The sequence below is a fragment of the Amblyomma maculatum genome, chromosome 1 (genome assembly GCF_055883805.1).
Source record: "Amblyomma maculatum isolate TAMU_Amacu chromosome 1, ASM5588380v1, whole genome shotgun sequence".
Taxonomy (NCBI): domain Eukaryota; kingdom Metazoa; phylum Arthropoda; class Arachnida; order Ixodida; family Ixodidae; genus Amblyomma; species Amblyomma maculatum.
Genome location: NC_139344.1, coordinates 394853218 through 394872701, shown reverse-complemented (window position 1 = coordinate 394872701; position 19484 = coordinate 394853218). Strand labels below are relative to the sequence as shown.

The 19484-nt window shown below is 47.6% G+C and overlaps 1 protein-coding gene across 1 annotated transcript in view; it reads left to right on the top strand.

Annotated features, from left to right (window-relative positions):
* The window catches only part of LOC146208620 (protein Wnt-5b-like), a 378372-nt gene that overhangs the window by 339920 nt on the left and 18968 nt on the right, over positions 1–19484 (top strand). The window contains exon 4 of the mRNA XM_084595465.1: positions 8115–8374. Within this exon, the coding sequence (XP_084451591.1) occupies positions 8115–8374 (260 nt within the window). The remainder of the gene's footprint in view (positions 1–8114; positions 8375–19484) is intronic.

The following is a 19484-nucleotide window of genomic DNA, read 5'->3' as shown; positions in this document are numbered from 1 at the left end:
AAGGGCCATTCAGCTGCTCTTGTATACTGCACGCGATCAGTAGCGTCCGCACCAGAGGGGAAGCCGATAGTTGACAATAGCACTGGGCATTTTTATAGTTATTTGAGCGATTGCTAAGTTGTATCTTTTTTTTTTTTTGGACGGGTGCATAGGTAGCTTGAAGTTCTAATTCATAAAATGACAAAATATTGATTAGCATGCTAAGTTTACGCTTTCTGAATTGTATATAAAATGTGGATGCTTCACTGATTAAAAGTACTTGATCGCCTGTGCGTTTCTCTTCGGTACGGAATGTTTATTCAAGCATTCTGCTCACTCTTGGCGGTGACTATAATTAGAGATCGAAGCGACAGCACGACAATAGCGTGTGCAACTTCTTGGTGAAAAAAAAAAATGACGTAATGCTTTTTTTTTTTCATCCCGCAAGTACGCCGCATCAGCCAATAACTGCTGCGATCAGTTTCTTATCTCGAGCAAGCAGCGTGATGTCATTCCAAAGTGAACAGGAAAAAGTATCCAAATTGAACTAAAAACGAAACAATGTAACAAGCATGCGGTTGTTGATGAGGAGCTGTCATGGTCCTGCATCATCCTATTCGATATATGCTGCTCACAACCTGCTCACAACCTGTTCACATGTGCGTGAAAAATACGTGATCCCGGATCGTCCTTCCTTTCTTCTGCGACTAAACTAGTTTGGTTGCTAACCATTGTCAGATGGTACGTGACTGGTTACCGCCGGCGAGAGCTTATAATATATGACACAATAAAAAGAAAAGCATGATGCGGCTTTGTTACCGTTCTTTCAAAGCCTTATTGCAGGAGCCTTAAAGTTGGTTTCATTTGTTTTAAGTAGGGTGTTTGACCGTATTCATGAGATATCCTGAATTAAAAACTGCAGAAAGAAAAGAAAAAGATGCTGCCCTCACTATTCTTAATATCACACGCGTCGCATACGAGTGCTCCATTAAGCTACTCAAAACAAAATTAAGCCCCATAACCCAAGTCCTCTGATGAGGGCTGAACGACGTTGCTTTCTTATTTCTCCCACTGCATGGAGCTCATAGTCGCCGTCGTGTTTTTTTTTTTTTTTTCTTCTCACTGCAATCCAGACAGACGACACGTGACAAAATGTGGCTCTTATTTTGGCTTCACAGGTCGCAACTTCGTTGTGTGTCGGGAGCAGGTGATGTGCACGAAACGCGTACAAGACGAACGGCCTTCAATCCTCGCACTTTGCTTTCCATTCAGTTGTGCCTCGGTAATATAGACACTTTGGTTTCGGCACAAAACTGTCCATAAAGCGAGTCGTCCGTAATAAGGAATCTGATTTTTTTTTTCTAAAGAAAAGAAAAAAAAACCGCTAATGATAAGGGCTGCTTTAGAGCATAATGTAGGCCAACGAAGTTGGCATTAGGAACTACAAGAACATTATCTGAGTCACCGTTATGTTTCAAAAGCGATGCAGCGGTGGTGCAGTTGCATGTTGTTCGTGATGTCATTTCATTAACAAATTACTTGACTTCTACTTTTCGTCTCCCACGAACCCCTGCTACGTTTTAGCTTTCAGTCGGCTGAAAGTTGCTGAATCCAACTTTCTTCAAGGTGCAAGCTGCGGTCAGAGTTTTATTCAAGTGAATTCGTGCAATAAAAAAAAAAAAAATCATTAACGTGCATGGTTGGTTTGTGGGGTTTAACGTCCCAAAGCGACTCAGGCTATTAGAGACGCCGTGGTGGAGGACTCCGGAAATTTCTACACCAACGTTCGCTGACATCTTACAGCACGTGGGCGCCTTCCTTTTCGCCTCCACCGGAAAGCGGCCGCCGAGGCCGGGACTCAATCCGGCGTCCTTGGGAACAGTAGTCGAGCGCCGTAACCACTGCGCCACCACGGCGGGGTATACATTAACGTGCATTGACTGCGCAACTTCGCAGTGTAAATATGAAACCACAAACGAAAGCGGTAATCAATCAGTCATTACCACTACGTTCATGTGGTGCGTGTCAACAAAATTTAGAAGAGAAATCATCTTTGAAGCAGTGTAACGATTTGATTTTCATGACTGTTCATATTAACGCGACCAAAATACAAGGACCCTAATGGTGTCTGTGCATTTCCTCCTTGTCAATTGTCCGGACAGCGAGTTTCCATATAACGAGACGTAAATGTAGTATGGGAAAAGTTTGGTCCCCAGACAAGAACAGTCCATAATTCGGGTCATCTATATTAACGGGGATCGTATTGATGAGGCACGACTGTATATGTACCACCTGAGACGGTTTCTTACAAATACTACGCATACCCTAACTTGCAGTACGCGTAAAATAGATGAAAGGACGTGTTCACAAGAAAAATACATGGGACGACGCTTGAAGGTTGGCATTAATGCATCTTTGCCAATCACTTTCCTTTGCTAACAAAACTACAGAAATTTGAGGCTGGGGAAGCTGTAGATGTATGGGAGCATTTGTTCATTTACGGGGCGGCACGCCGATGAATACAAAGAACAGAGAACAGAGAGATGATGTTTGATGTCCGTGAGATGATTTAAATGAATCGCAGCGGGCCTAGCGCGAGCGCTTCTGCCCGCGCCACTGCCCGCTTCTTTCTCGTTTGTGACAGTATATTTGCGACTGTTGCGAATATTTATACCAGACGAACAATCGCAGTTTTCTGTAGTTTTGTTGTAATTTCCTATATGTCTGTAGGTCTTTCTGTCGTAATTTTCTGCAGTCTGTAGTTCTCTAGTACTTTTCTGTCGTAACAACAGAAATTTCTTACGTTACTACAGATATGTGCGTTGTCACAAAAGGTTCACTGTAAAAAACTGCACAAAAATTATGTTGTGACAACAAAAAATCTTCTTTTTTTTTTTTTTCGACTGGGAAGTCAAGAACAGCCAAGGTATATGACGGTGAAATAGGATAGACTAAAGGTATAATTCAAGACGACACGAGACAAGTGACAGCTATCTGTGTCAGCCATGTCCTTCAAAACGGACAATAAGGCAGGGTTCACTGAGCTCGTCTGCGCTTCGTTGCGTAGCCCGGGCCACGTGTGAGCGTTGTGAACGCTGCCACAAAATTAGACCATGTAGAGGCGAGGAACTCTTCATTCCGAAAATGCTGATCGCGGCAGGGTGATACTCGGCATCGCTGTAGGGCGCCTGGGACATTATTTAAACGCGGTCATCGAAAAAAAGTAAAGCTTGCTCTATTTACGGATTGATCGCGACAATTATTTGAAGTGTTAAGAAGATTCTGATTCACTTTGATTAGTACCGAACTGTAGGAACACATTTGATGCGTCCGAATAATAGACTAAAATGACATTCGGTTCGCTGTTCGAAATACTAGGATATTCGCATGTCCCTGTAATCAGGCGAGGGATCACTTAGCTGATTTGAGGGTTGGTTAGCCAGTACCCAAAACAAGTCTGGATTGACTTATTTAATTAGTTAATTACCCAATCAGGCTAATCAACTAACCAGTACTAATGGCTAACCAGTCACTAGCCAGTACTAACTAATGATTAACTAGTCATTAGCTACTTCTAGTTAGTCATTATTCATGACTAAACAGTCATGAGTAATGACAGATGACTATGACGACATTATATGGTGACGTCATGAGCGGATCTGACGTCATCATGTCACATCCGGTCATGTCTAATAACCAGAAGTTATAATGACGTCACAACCGCTCATGCCATCATGACTGGTGATGACGTCACCAGGAGATTCACGCATATACGAAGCTGACCCCGCCGGGCATTCGATCCAGGCCTATTGGATGTTTTCAAGACACCGTCATTGCAGACCACAATGTCACCCGGCGTCGCTCAGCCCAATATACCATCGTACGCACAGAGCCCATTGCAAGAAGCGAAAGACGAGAGGTTCATAGCGGCGTGCCGGGGAGAGGCAGGGCTTCCCTGCTGCCTTTGTGTACGGCGGCAGTCTCGATGACCGGCCGAGATAAAGCGGCTCGCCAGACGTCTCCGCGACGGGCGCGAAGTGCGATGATGGAGCGGCGGCGCCACAGGCCGTCCCGCTGCCGGTCTTGTAGCGATTGCGCGTATACTTACCTGCGCAGAGCAGGAGCGGCGCCAACACCTGGCGCGTAATTGCCCGCCCTTAATGGGTCGCCTCGGAAGCGACTCGCCTCATTAATTAGCTCGCCTTGTCTCGGACGCCTTGCACGACCGTGGCACTCGATCGAGTCGATCTCGCGCTGCTGGGCGCGAATTCCTCGCGCCGCGATCTTCAACTGAGCGTACCGACGCGCACGCACAATATCAGTGGTGTGCGGAGAATCCGAAATAGCGTTCCACACGGTGGTAAAGACAGTGTTCTCCAGCTCTGTAACCTGCTGAGATGTGTCGCAGTCTTCTCTCTTGTGGAACTCTTCCGGTTGTCTGAAATGTGGGAAACGATGAAGAGGAGCTATGCAGGTCGGGACCTATGTAATAGGGACGCATAGTAAAATGCTTTTTTTTTTCGACATGGAGGCTTTTGTGTAACTAAGAGTAGAAGGAGGACAAACCTATCGAATAAATACCGTCCTTTTCACACGAAAAAAAAAAAAAAGAAAGCGGCATTCTACCAAAAAGAAAACTACCAGGAGCACTTAGGTCCTTTTACGTGATGGGAGTGCTTAAGCACCAAGTCGTACTGTTTCGCTCCAGTTCCATTTTCCTATTTTTTTCTTTTTTAAAACCGAGTTAGAGAATAGTTGGCTCAGTTTTACATGGTTCTTGTGTCGTTTAGCTTTTGGCCTTGGATTTTACTTGTTGAGATCTTTCAATGATATACGACTTAACATTATAGTCTGAAGTTTAATACTTAATAACAATGAACTAATTCGCAGTTAATAACCAAGACCTGAAATTTGGTAGCGACACAGACAGGCAGCGTCGATGAACAGTGCGAGCACGGTCCACGCTAAACCTGAATCAAGAAGCACAAAGTCAGGCCTTCTAACCTATACTCCAAGTGCACAGAGATGGCAGCGTCAATGGCAGCGGACACACTAAATTCTGTCGGGAGGGACGCTTGCCTTACGGACTATTTCTATAGACCTTTTTAGTTTCGATGCCTGGGTGCAGCCATCTTAGTTTGATGGTGGCGCCCCGTATGAGCCAAACTGGAAAAGTCCGCTCCGGCTCCTCCCGACGCCATCTTGGGCTGTGCTGTTCGTGTTGATGCTGCGGTGCGGTAGCGTAAAAGTGCTGTTTCGCGGTGCTCGTGAAAGCTATCCGACACCTTGGTGCTATTTGTGCTTTCTCTGAACGCGCGAGCAAACCGTATACCATCCGTTTGACATGGCGGGAGCTTTAGGAAACAGCACTAGCGGCCGGAGTGACTGCGAAGGACTGCGCTTGACTTCCGCAGTGAGGGTGTATCCGTTGTATTTTTCACGATACATGCATTTTCAGTTATATTCTATAATCGCAATGGTAACTGTATACACAAACATACAGCGAATGAACCGTACGGGCAGCTACCGAACGCGAAATGCAGATATTACGAAAGACGCTTTCCAGTTATCGCCGCATTGATTTAACGTGAAGTGCGACCCATTTCGATATACGATCGAGCTGTCGTGCTTCAACAATGTATACTTTCAAGTTAAACCAAGGTTCAAGAACAGCACAAAAAAGAAGAAGTGTCTAAAGTACCATCCGTCGACGTTTTTATGCAGCCTTAGTGTTCGTCCTGCAGCGCGACAACATCGTATACCCCCGTCTCGTACGTCGTAGCAGCATCGTTTGCACGACGTATTGTTGAGCAAAACGTTGAAAAACTTGCACTCTCAGCTGCACCATGAACGAAGACGACAAATTCGCAGCACATACAGCCGCGCTTACGAAAGCGGGGCCACCCGCTGGCGCGGCGGACTACGGGACTCTCGTCAAGCGCTACTCCCTAGTCGTCGCTAGGCCTAAATTGTTTCGCATCGAAGGCACATCCGACGGCGCTTTGTAATTGCTCAGCGCTAGAGTAAATGGTCTCTCATGGAACTGCCTTACTGCCGATTCTATAGTATCAGTAAAACAAAGATGTAAATTTCGGTGACGCCTTAGCAGCGGAGCCGGTGTGCAGACGATGACCCGCGCTCTGCACCGGCAATGTGTTGCGTAATTTATTTGTATTGCAATTATCAATAATTAGATATGGGTCAGAAATCCGCAAGAAAGGTATTTTTTTTTTTTTTTTTTGCTGTTGGCTTATTGTTTAAGCGAAGAACAGATTTTAGCACGCTCTTCTTGCGCTGGCGGAAGAGATCCACCGTATCGTTGGCGCGGAGGGCTTGGGGGAGGCACGGCCTGCCCGGCGTGAGTGCTTACTACGGCGTAGGAAGTGAAATGGGCATCATATTCGTGAGTCCGTCATTGGTACTAAGTCTATCTGGCTTACAGAAAACGTTCATAGGCGAAATTAATCAGGATAGACTGGAAAGCGGTGAAGCAGAAACATGTCAGCCGAACTCGGACTGTCGATGCATGCTTCCCGCATACGCTCTCGGCAATCATCTTGCGATTTTTTTCATTGTTTGTGCATTCCAGGATCACGCATTGCTGTCCAGATGACATTACCACTAAAATGTGCTAATAAAGGTATTTAAGTCTCTCAAATAACAATATACCGAGGTGCAAGGCCGCTCTGCTATGCATGAAGCGTGCGAATGCACAGCCCACTCGGTACTGGCAACAATGGGCCGGCGCCAGGAATCTGGTTAGAGAGTATTTTCCTCCTCTCCTGCTTGCTCTCGGTAAAACGGTCTATATGTCGCTGTCGCATCGGGAATACACTTTGCCGACAATTGTATGTATGTATGTATGTATGTATGTATGTATGTATGTATGTATGTATGTATGTATGTATGTATGTATGTATGTATGTATGTATGTATGTATGTATGTATGTATGTATGTATGTATGCATGCGTGTATGCATGCGTGTATACATGCATGTATGTATGTATGTATGTATGTATGTATTGAAAGGGGGTGTTTACTGTCCTTTAACAGGGATAATAGCCCTGTCGAAGTTTCACGGCGAACCACACAAGAACACAGCCAGTCTCAGTCTCCACAAGCGAGCACGAGCAGCGCAGCGGCACTTCGTCGTCCTTATCCTCGTCTTCGTGATATTCTCACCTACTTAATCCTCGTCTTCGTATATCCTCGTGTAGTTCACTACAGTATGTATGTATGTATGTATGTATGTATGTATGTATGTATGTATGTATGTATGTATGTATATGTATGTATGTATGTATGTATGTATGTATGTATGTATGTATGTATGTATGTATGTATGTATGTATGTATGTATGTATGTATGTATGTATGTATGTATGTATGTGCTGTGCGATGTCAGTGCACGTTAAAGAACCCCAGGTGGTCGAAATTTCCGGAGTCCTCCACTACGGCGTCTCTCATAGCCTGAGTTGCTTTGGGACGTTAAACCCCACAAACCAACCAACCTATGTATGTATGTATGTATGTATGTATGTATGTATGTATGTATGTATTTCTTCTTCAAGAAGAAATGGGCATGGGCAGGACATGTAGTGCGAAGAGAGGATAACCGATGGTCTGTTAGAGTAACAAACTGGATTCCAAGGGAAGGCAAGCGTAGCAGAGGGCGGCAGAAAGTTAGGTGGGCGGATGAGGTCAAGAAGTTCGCAGGAATCAGATGGATGCAGCTAACACAGAACCGGGTTAATTGGAGAAATATGGGAGTGGCCTTCGGCCTGCAGTGGGTATAGTCAGGCTGATGATGATGATGATGTATGGATGGCCTACATGTGGTACCACGGGCACGATCACGGCAGTTGACCAGGTGTTGCTTCCGCAAGTCGGAGCAGGCAACGAGCCGGTCAGATCAATATCGAGCTGTGCCTACCTGGCGGTTTATGTGGCATACGGGCAATTCATCTATAGAGCTTCGGGCGCAAAGCGTGCCAAGAACACTCTCGAGAAGTATATACCGAGTAATACAGAAAAAGCGCAGAATTAACTCCACTAAACGCACAGTCCGCAAACCCTGGAAACTGTCGTCCTGTACCGCTCACCCCTTTCTATTTATTTTTTTCCCCGCGCACAGCAACATGGGCCTGCAGGGCATCGACGTGCTGCAGAACCCGCAGATGTACGTGCTGGGCGCTCAGCTGCTGTGCGGTCAACTGCAGCTGGGTCTGTCCAGGGGCCAGACCAAGCTGTGCCACCTCTACGAGGACCACATGCCGCACGTGGGCAGCGGCGCACGCATGGGCATAGGAGAGTGCCAGCATCAGTTCAGGCACCGACGATGGAACTGCTCCACGGTGGCAGACACAAGCGTCTTCGGGCCTGTGCTCAATATACGTGAGTCCACGCCTCTCTCCTCCGATCGCGGCACGCGCCGCTGCATTGTTGGATGAGGGGACATGTGAATGGCATCCATGTACAATTAAGATTCGCAAAAAATCAGCTTGTTGTGAACGACTTTGGTAACATGTCTGTAATCCAACGGTTGTTAGCAACAGCGTGAAAACGAGCTGAATTATTTAGATTCGATGGGACATGAAGGCGCTTGTGTGGGCTAGGGATATGCACGATGTATCACACTGAAAAAGAAAAGAATCGCTCTCTTAGTCTGGTCATTTGCAAGTAATGGGCCTATTTAAACGCCAGTTTAAACTTTCAGCGAGACCACCTGGTGACGTATATACACTCAGCTTCCTCCTCCATGCTTCACTTTCAACTGCCGATGCACGGGGCAGCCGCAATCCTTCACGCCACTCTAGCCTCTGGAACGGCGGTATCCAGACTGCGAACATGCTTCGGGAGCACACGCCGGCGCACTGCATGCGTGATTAGCGTGAGGGGTGCCCGCATAGCGAGGAAGGATCGTGAAGCGTGCGCTTTACTCGCTAGATCAGCGATTCGCTTCGTGATGGCGTGCTCTCCCGCAAATAGTGAGGAGGGGCGGTGGGTTTGGGTGGAGGGGAGTGGGAGCAGCGGAGAAAACAGCGCTGACGTGGTCAGCGCTATTACCTGGCACACACCGGAAGGTGGTCGCCATTACGGCCGATCACGCGCATTAGACTCCCATTCCCTCGTCTCTCGCACCCGCTGTTGCACGCTCCGGCCCTATACCTGCAGTGCAGTGCGACGAACCGGGAGGGAGGGGCTATATATATACACAACATACGTGTTGGCGTGCCCGGCTGCACGAATTGCCGGGGCTCGAAATGTGCGGTTTATGCGGTTCACGCAACGCGCCCGGGCACGATCGGAGCGGGGTCCCGTCACTGTGTTTCGCACGTAGTTTCTGCTGCTTCGAGGGTCGTTAATTACGCACGCATTAAGCACGCCTCGATAGTAAAAAAAGGAGTTAACAGAACACTTGGAAACCGTGTTCCTGCAGCTGTCGACTGGTGGAACTGTGAGAATTTCTCACTCATTACGTGCATATCGATAAAATAAGCTTCTGCGCTTCAGACGAGTGCATCTGCTGGAAGAGTACGCAAGCGAACGAGCGGAGAAAGCTTTTTAACATGTTTTGTGCATGCAGAAATGGTTACCCGGGATCGAAACTATCGATCCAGCTTTGCGTTCGGACACTCGGCGGTGTTTTACGGGTGAGCCTCGTGTCCAGAGAGACCACTCGCCAAACACGGTAAAAAAAGAGAAAAAGGAAAAGAAAAAAAAAAGAGAGAAAAAAAAAGCAGAAAGTTCGCGCTTTTATTACACACTGTCATCGCCGTAGGAAAGCGCAAGCGCTGAGGATGGGATGCTTCGAGTCTTTTACGCACTGCAAAAAGAAATCCTTAAAGACACCCGCGATAATATATCCCTGTCAAAACATGTAGGAGTGCTTAGACATGCAATTTGGAGAACGTTGCGCATGCGCAGACGCGTAGCCCCATTGCGAGAAAGAGATAGAGTCAAAACTCGGTTTAACGAAACCCGATTTAACGAAAGTTCCGATTTAACGAAAATATCTCGACTCCCCCTCAGACGCCCGCGTATGGTCCAATGCTATAGTAGTAACTCGAAATAACGAAACTAATCCGTCTCGATTTAATGAACCATTTGCTGAAAAATGAAAATGAAAAAGTCTGTTTTTGGTCTATTTTGCACAAAACGCTCAAGAATGTGTTGACTTCGAGCCAACGGTAACATCGTGCAGCAACTACGTCTCGCTTTCGCCAAACTGCGTGATGCGATACGCGAGCTTAGGCTGAATCGCATGCACGTGAAAACTCACGCAAACGCGAACGCGACGGCGGCACGCGTCGCGCGAAGCCTTCGCGCGAACAGAAATGCATGTGTCGCTTGGCTCGTCGCTCGGATCTGCCGAAATAGAAAATTTCGCTCGTTCGCCCGGAAGTGAGCGGATACGTCACTGCCGCTCATTTTGCACGCTTTCTTTATTTTGCTGTGTTGCATTGTGATTGTGATCTACCGCGTAAAATTTTTGCTTTGTACGAACAATAGTGAATAGCCAAGGATTCAAAGAACGTCCAATCGCAACCGGAACAAAAGAAACAAGGGGTCACGTGACTACTCGTACAGACTACAGTGCAAGTTCACACACATTCGATACGGTTTGTTGTAAATACATTTTGCTTTGCCATGTTGTCGCAAAATAACTTGCAATCGTTCTGACTGTTGTTGCATTTGGCAGTAGTTTTGCGGTGCACTAAGCCACTATGCCAGCCACACAACCTACACAGAGCGTCGTCGCCGTTTCGCTCGGTTCGTGCTGTCGCGTGCATACGTCTTCCCCAGTAGGCGACGGAGCGAACCATGATTGCTTTCGCCGCGCCGCCTTGTCGCGTCGCTCACTTTTTCGCTCACAAGGGATTGAAGCTTTATATTGATTTTAACTCACGAGATTTTTCCAACGGTAGAAAGCCGGCCGGTCGACCCGGTATCGGCAACGGTACCGCATGCCAACACCGGGACAAGTTATGGTTGCCCTTAATCTGCTGCGACAGTTTGTCAGAACATTAGAGGGAAGAACGCACGGAAAATCCGGGAGGATGTTGCTTACAAACCGCAAGCAAGCAAATATCAGCAAAGTCTTTGCTGAGAAAGAAATTTAATCCCCTCGGACCCTTCTTTCCGAGGTAAAAAGTTCGTTGCTACGTTTCAAACGCGCTGTCAGTGTCGATGGTTGCGCGGGCCGCAGTTTCATTGTAGCAACATAGCATAGCGGACGAGTTGGTATTGCATTTAAATATGTTTCTTTGGGCCTTCGTTTAAGTCGGCTGTTACGTTCTTTCAAAACACGATTTCATTTTCAGCGCATTTACGCCCCGCAAATATAATGCCGTGGTACTTCCTTGATGCCGCGACGCCATATAATAATCGACTGTGTCGGATTAAAAGATCGAGAAATGCCTCCCTCGATTTAACGAAGTTTCCGATTTAACGAAGTATTTCGCGGCTCCCCTCAACTTCGTTAAATTGAGGTTTAAGTGCACTATATCCAAGCTTAAGGACCTTCTTTTGTTGAAACTGGATTCACATGAAAGCGGTTGAATTGGCATACTTGTCAACAACTATACGAAACACGGCAAAAAAAAAAAAAAAAAAAGGTCACTGTGTAATTAACGGACTCTAAACTGCGCCCTTCGCATCCTTTTCACCGCCCTTGTAGTTTCTATGTTCTGTTTCTGCTCTGTTTTATCTCAGCAACGTCTCTACATGCGGCCGCACGAAAGGAGGTCCGGGACTTACGAGATTGAAATTGGACTTATTTAACGCCTAGCGAAGGATTTTTCGAAATGCATTGATCATGGGACATCGCATCTGTCGCATTATGCAGACCAAGAGAGTAAAACCATTCACGAAATCCATTTGCCATTTAAACCACCGTATACAGCCAGTTGGAAAAAGGGAGTAAAATGGAATTTATCCACGTGGGCAAGTTTATAGGCCATGCTGATGTTCAGAGAGTGAGCGTGTACTATTATATTCTTTACATTTTCTAGCGTGGCCGCTACTGTGTCTCCAGCTAGCAATTGCTGCTCATGAATACAGTCCGCGACACATGGCCTGATATATGATCACCGAATCGTACTCTGCGACAGCACCATACCTTAAACGCGATCGAAAGTTTACCCGAATGATTGAGTGCGCTGATGTAATGTGGCTGTGAATAAGGCAAAAAGAACCATCTCTGCAGCTTTTTCTTTTTATTGCACCAAAGCAGGTCAATCAGCCACGACCCATTGGTTTGCACATTAATTCCAGGTTCCTTAAGATAAAAACAACCTGCGTCAGAGCTCAGCAATAATGATTAAGTGTCGAGGAATCCGTCCACTCAAGCCTTCCTAGCGAGTCAGTGTATATGTACGTAATATAGTGCCAAGCATGTGAAGCTCAAGCCTGAGCGGCTTTCCCTCCTCTGGACACCCGCATAGACATTCCCTCATTTCTCTCTGTATTTTATTTTATTATTTTGCACAGCGAATACGCGGTCACATGTAGCGAAGAGGAATCGCCTGTGCCGATTACTTTGAGAACGAAGCCCACTCAAGTGCTGGCAAGACGACACAGCGCCGCGTCTGTAGGCGAGAGTCTGAGCTGGCGCAAATTAGGGACGATTAACGCCAACGATAGAGCAGCAGGCTGAACAGCCGAGCAGAAATAACAGGCTCGCATGTACTTTCCGTGTCGCAACATGAAATTCTTCTCCGTCTTTGAGCGCCTTCTCGGGAGCAACAAGGCGAACAGAGCCTGCGGAATCCGCACCTGGAAGTAGTTCTAGGGTGAGAGCGAGGAGGGGGGTAGGCCTCGCCCTGAAGCCTATTTGATTACCTCTTCGAACTGAGCCAAGCCAAGCCGAGGCGAGCATTAAAAACTCCGCAAGACAGCAGCACGACGACGGTCCTCTCGTTAAACGAACAGCCCTCTGCGCCCGCATTGGCAGCGCGCGTTGGCTAGCAGGAATCTCGCGCCCACGGTTACCGCCTAGGCAGTGTTAGTACCTTCGTGACGATTTGACTAATTACCCGCGCTCCGAGAGAAACCGGTTTTAGTGCGGCTGTGTGCTTGCGGACGACTCGCCACACCTGCATCCCCCCCACCCGGGAGCGCCCGCTCTTATTGAAACAATCCCATCAAAATTCTTCTCGGAACGAATTCATCACTAGCGGGGCGAGCAGGAACGCCTCCAAATTGATTAGGCGGAGCGTTGCGATGCGCGCTTTCTCTGCACTGATTTGCTTACTACTCTTAGAATTGCGTCGACTTTCAATCTTATGTTGCACTGCGCATATCCGCGGGCGGCACTGAGTGCGAAGCGATTGATGGGTTACTTGAACCTAACGCGGTGGCTTGCTGTGTAGACGTTGAGTTTGTGCTCTTGCAATTTGAGATCAATAGAGTGCCTTAAAGTACTTGCATTGTAACTATTTAGCTTGTGTTACTGTAACTTGAGATCGAGACGGCTCCCAAAGTTGCTTTAACAACACCGAAAAAAGAAAGCCAGTGCCAAAGCCGGGCGCACTTACAACGCAGGCAAGGTCATGGTCGTGTTTTAAGCGCGTTTGCTTTTAGGTTGTTTCTTCTTTACGCAGTTACAACTGAGGACGGCAACACGCACACACACACACACACACACACACACACACACACACACACACACACACACACACACACACACACACACACACACACACACACACACACACACACACACACACACGCACGCACGCACGCACGCACGCACGCACGCACACACACACACACACACACACACACACACACACACACTCACTCACTCACTCACTCACTCACTCACTCACTCACTCACTCACTCACTCACTCACTCACTCACTCACTCACTCACTCACTCACTCACTCACTCACTCACTCACTCACTCACTCACTCACTCACTCACTCACTCACTCACTCACTCACTCACTCACTCACTCACTCACTCACTCACTCACTCACTCACTCACTCACTCACTCACTCACTCACTCACTCACTCACTCACTCACTCACTCACTCACTCACTCACTCACTCACTCACTCACTCACTCACTCACTCACTCACTCACTCACTCACTCACTCACTCACTCACTCACTCACTCACTCACTCACTCACTCACTCACTCACTCACTCACTCACTCACTCACTCACTCACTCACTCACTCACTCACTCACTGAGCCGCAAAATTGGCTGCAGCCAGGGCACGAGGGCTGTATGCTACTATTTTACGAAATACGACAACAATCCTTAGTGCAGCTGCTATATGGTAGATGCTTGGTGCTTATACCAGTGCCACGGCTATGTTTGTGCTACTGTGGTCGAACTTAAGGATTGCTTGTGAAGCTTAGTATCTACGTGATGATTATCCTTTAAAAAAATCCATCCAGAATCGCTGTAGACAAGCTTGCTCGTGACTACATATCATACAAGTACTCTGTCTGTTTTCTTAATATTCCAGCATGCAATTGAGCACATATTAAATCAAATGATATTAACTATAAAACGAGAGGTTTGTGTGTATAATTAACTTCAGTATGCAAAAGAGCTCGCAGTATGCAGAATAAAACTGGACAGGAAAGCTGCGTGAGTTATATATGTATGCTCAAGGGTTCTTGAAAAAGCAACCCACGTATCGCGTGCGCTTCTGGTCTGTTTTCCTGTCTACGTTCTGTTTGCTCAAGCATATATCGACGCTCTCAGCGTTTCCCGCGCTCCGCCAGAACGTCAAGCGTCGAAGGGTAGGACACTCTCGCTTCGTGCAAGACGAAGTCGGTACCGGCGGAGGCAGCGACGGAATGTGGACGTGGGAAGAAGCCAAGTAGGGCCTTCGGTCGTGTCCGGCGGGCTGCGAGCGACCAGGGGGGGTGTTGCCGAGACTCCCCCCTTGCACACTCTTCCCCACCCTCTCTCCAGAGGCTTCGTGATCGATGCGGTCGGGTGCCCACAGTGAGGCTGGACCGCTCACGCCTCGGAGGCGCCGAGCGGCGGCCGCGGGACACGCCGCTTAATCACGGGCCCGCCGCCACGTTCTGGTAGTACATGCCCCCGCCGTCGCCTATGTGCTGCTGATCTAGCTGCTGCTCTGACTGTATACCTGTATGCACGCATTGGCCTCCCCGCGAGCCATTGTGAAGCCGCCTCACCTCCCTCCCATCTTCCGACGCTTTTCACGTTGGTACTTTATTTAATAAGTGTCTGGCCAGCAGGAACACGGGTCCTCTGTGCGAGGTACAAACCTGCCGGCATTCAGGAGCGGACAACGTCTTTGTCAGATGTTGGGGCCGTCGAAAAGGAAGCGGTCGCATAGACGTGGCGCGCCATAGGGACTGACTTTCGTACGTTCGTGTGTAGAAAGGCGCATTAAAGCAGATTAATTTGTCCCAGCGACAGCTTTATGATAGTGAACGAAGTTTACCGTGGTTATTTTTTCAATGCGGAAAGCTAAAGCGGTACTAAAACAAAATCAACAGACGCAACTGAATCGACGGTAGACTGGGAATGAAGTCCCCAACTCCTTCTCTATTTACCGGTCCCACGAAACAACACTGCAGTGACGTCATTTTGCTACTGTAGTTGTACAAGTATCATTTCTTAAAACACCGGACGCTCGTGTCTGAAGCCGACTGCCAAACGAAATAGCGAATGACTGAATGACGAGGAGAAACTTGCCATATTTGCAGCTCCGAGCGGGATTTAAAAACCGTCTGCAGCGCAAACTGAACTGGTCAGCTTCGCTTCCCGCTGCTTTAGGACTACCCGAAACCCGTCGAATTTTCTAAAATAATGTTCGATACCAGCGGGGTCAAACACGCCACCTGTCGAGCTGTGTGGTGCGGTCCGCCGTCTCCCCCAAAATTCAGCCTTTGTTCCGAAAACACATGCCAGCTTCATTAGTCGGCCTTAGGACCAAACTCGTTCTGCAACTAAGATAAAAAAAAAAGGAATTTCCTCCAACACAGTATGTATTCTTTGTGGAAATGAAGGAAAATGAGCTCCTTAATCGTCGTAAAACCTCGAATGGACGTCAGCTGCTTTGAGTGGAAGGAGAGGACAACCTGCATTCACTATCATCTCCAAGTATACATTTTCTTTAGGTTACGCCAAACTAGCCTGTTCCTTTCGATAGCTCTTTCCGAGCTTGCCTTATGTGGCCACCATCCGGTGTTTAGGTCATCAGTACGCGGTGCTTTTCTTTTCCACGAAGAATGGGAAGGTGAGACTTGGAACCGACACATTACGGCTTATTTCCATTTAATTTTGGTTATTGTTTTTATTTTCGAATTATTTACATATTCATTGCTTATATGTTTATTTCCCGGCACCTTGCTCGTGAGGAACTGAATTTTCTCAATCGGACCCGCATATAGCAATGCGAGTTTCCTGCTCTAAACGAACTGTTTAAAAAGTCGAAGCACCATAACATATAGTTCAAAACGATCGAGGCTCGTGTAGTCAATAACTCTCTAAACTGACAATGTGCTCTATTAAACAAAGGTAAACACGGTATACCCTATCCATGCAAAGCAATTTCTATTTGTCTCCAGTGAATTCCTCCGGCGAATCATGTCAGATCAGCGAATACGTTAGAGAAACGGAAGGAGCTGAACAGTTTTTCGAGCAGTTTACACGGGCCTTCGTTAGTATCTTCAAAAACAGACAAGCAACTACACTGTTGACCTTGAAAACTAGTTTTTCGCCTTTCATGCCAGAGGAGACAGAAATGAAAATCGCTGCCTTCGCGCAGCCTTCCGCTTTTAAGCAATTTTCTGATTTAGCCGCTATCTGTCCTGGATAAAAAGGACATATTTGAAAGCTTTTCACTTCACTCGATGAATATACGCAAACTTCAGTTCAGTTCAGTCGTGTCCGACTCTTCGTGACCCTATGGACCATGTCACGCCACGCTTTCCGGTCTCTCACTATCTTCCTAACAACACATAACTTCATCTGCAGTGCCTCGAGGATGCCATCTAACCATCGCGTTCGCTGCCTACCGCTTCTCCGGCGACCCTCAACCTTTCCCAACATCAAATCTTTCTCCAGCGACTCCTCTCTTCTCATCATATGACCAAAGTAGCTGAGCTTTAACTTTAGAATCTGACCCTCCAATGAGCAGTCAGGGTTTATGGTCGACAATATCGACTGATTTGATGTTCTGGCAGTCCAAGGAACTCTCAAGAGTCTTCGCCAGCACCACAATTCAAACGCGTCAATTCTTCGGCGGTCAGCCTTTTTCACAGTCCAACTCTCGCATCCATACATCACAACTGGAAAGACCATAGCACGAGTTATACGGATCTTGGTTGGCAGACTAATGTCTCTGCTCTTTACTAGGCGGTCAAGGCTAACCATTGCTCTCTTTCCCAGAGAGCAATGCTTCTGAATGCGCTCTTGTTCGCTGGACCATCGCACCCTTTCACTTCAGTGTTCATGGCTACAATGAGCACATTAGGTCTGTAATAAGACGGCCGCGAACAAAACTGTCTACTATTTATGTCCACTGCGACTTCTCGACCATTTAGATGCTTAGATATTCAGGGGAACGTCGTAGCCTCGGTTCATCATTGTCTGGTGTACACGGAAAAAACAAAAACCCAAATTCGGCGAAAAGCTATGCTCCACTGGCGTAAGTACTGGCGGAAGACTCTTCCCTCCTAGAGACAGCTGAACGAGTGCTCTCCGGCGCACAAGACTTAGCGTATATACTCCTGCCGCATATTCGAATGTCGCAACAGACCGCCCTCCCGTCGTCGGGTGTTTATACTGCGCATACAAAAAAAAAAAAAAAAAAGAACAAAGCACGGGCGATTGCTGTGCTGGGGCGCGGGTCGTGCGTGCGTATATTTATACGCCTGGGCCCAGAGCAAGGGCGATCTGCCATCGGCTGCCGCTTCTGGCGAAGGGTTCCTCGTCAAGCTCCGCGGGGATTAGGCGGCCACGTTCATGCGCCGGGCCCATGAAGGGGAAGGAGCGGGGCGGCATCCACGGTTGACTTCTCGCGCCGCGAGTGTTCGCGTGTAATCCGACGTCACGAACGGTTGGCCACGCCGGTTTGCCGGCTCCAAGGGCAGACAGTGCATCGCTGGCGCACCTTTCCACCTGGACGGCGCATCCGTGCGGAGCGGATCACGATGTGCATCGGCTGTCCGTTTCGATTGGCGATCAGAGAAAGCGTGCAATGGGAATGAGAGGGAGGGGGCAGGTGAGTGGTGTTTCTCGCCTTGCCCCTCCCTCTCCCCTTCCATTCGCCCTTCACGTGCACACCAGGTTCTTTGGCGCCGTATCGGACTCGTGGGCAATCACGAATTCATCGAGGGCAATCAACGTAGAGAACTGGGGAAACGACTGTTAATGAATTCTGGGGAATTCAACGTCTCGGCAGAAACTTAACATGCTGTCCGGGATGACAGGAATGAAAGAACAAGAAGAGCGCGAAACCACATCAGCACGCACCCTCAAATGTACGGCCAAGATGTCTTAGTCGGATTCGACTCAAGTCTACAGTGGCCGCCGTACAACACTTCTCCGTGACAAAAAGTAGTTCGTTGTTAAAGCTTTTCTTGTTGCCTAAACGAGAAACTAAGTGATAGACGAAATTATTTTTAAAGAATTTCAGTCCACCTCTCGCTTGTTTAATGTCATCAAACGTTAAAATGCCTATTTCGTTTGCCGTTGCGATTGGTCAGCGGGCGGAGTAATACAATCTGTACTGTCACTGTTTCCAACTGCTGTGACATGTTGCGCCCGTGTGCGGATCTCCTTGAGGATACTTGTTTGTGCACATGCACTCTGCTACTCACTTAACCACTATTCCCTTAATTTCTGCCTCTGTTATCCCACTCATGCTCCTCAGTATGCAGTCGTAAGCTAATGAGATGTGTGAGATAATAGCTATCTATAATAGATACCGCCATAGATACCTATAAAGCCACGCTTTAATGAAGGTGTATACAAACGGGCCTGCCTGGCCTTTTGTCTGAACCGCGATACATGTGCCCTGATATGCCTATGGCAGGTGGTAGCTGGCAGGTGGCTTTGCCGTGCACTGATTGGTCGGAGGGTGTGTGACGTCATGCGAGCACCCGGGACCCTTGGATGCCGAGTCACACACGCTGCACCAAAGCCGCTCAGGCACGTTCGTATTTTCGTATTTATATTAATGCCTGGTGGTGTTGCACAATATGTGATACCTGCAAACATGCGTGAAGTTATGGAGGGATAATCTGAGGGATTAATGATTAATCGAGTAGAAAAATACGTGAACATGGACGAGGATCCCCTAGTATCAAAACATTCTTAAAACGAGTGCTCTTGATTGCGTGTATCTTGCATAGTGAGGAAGACACGCCTGTCGACATGTTTGTGTTGTTCTTGCTTCCTGAAATAGTGTGCACCACAGCGAAATCACTTTTCCTTTTTATTCAAAGACTTGCCGTGTGGGATAACTTAGAGGTTTTCATTTAAGTTAAATTATGTCT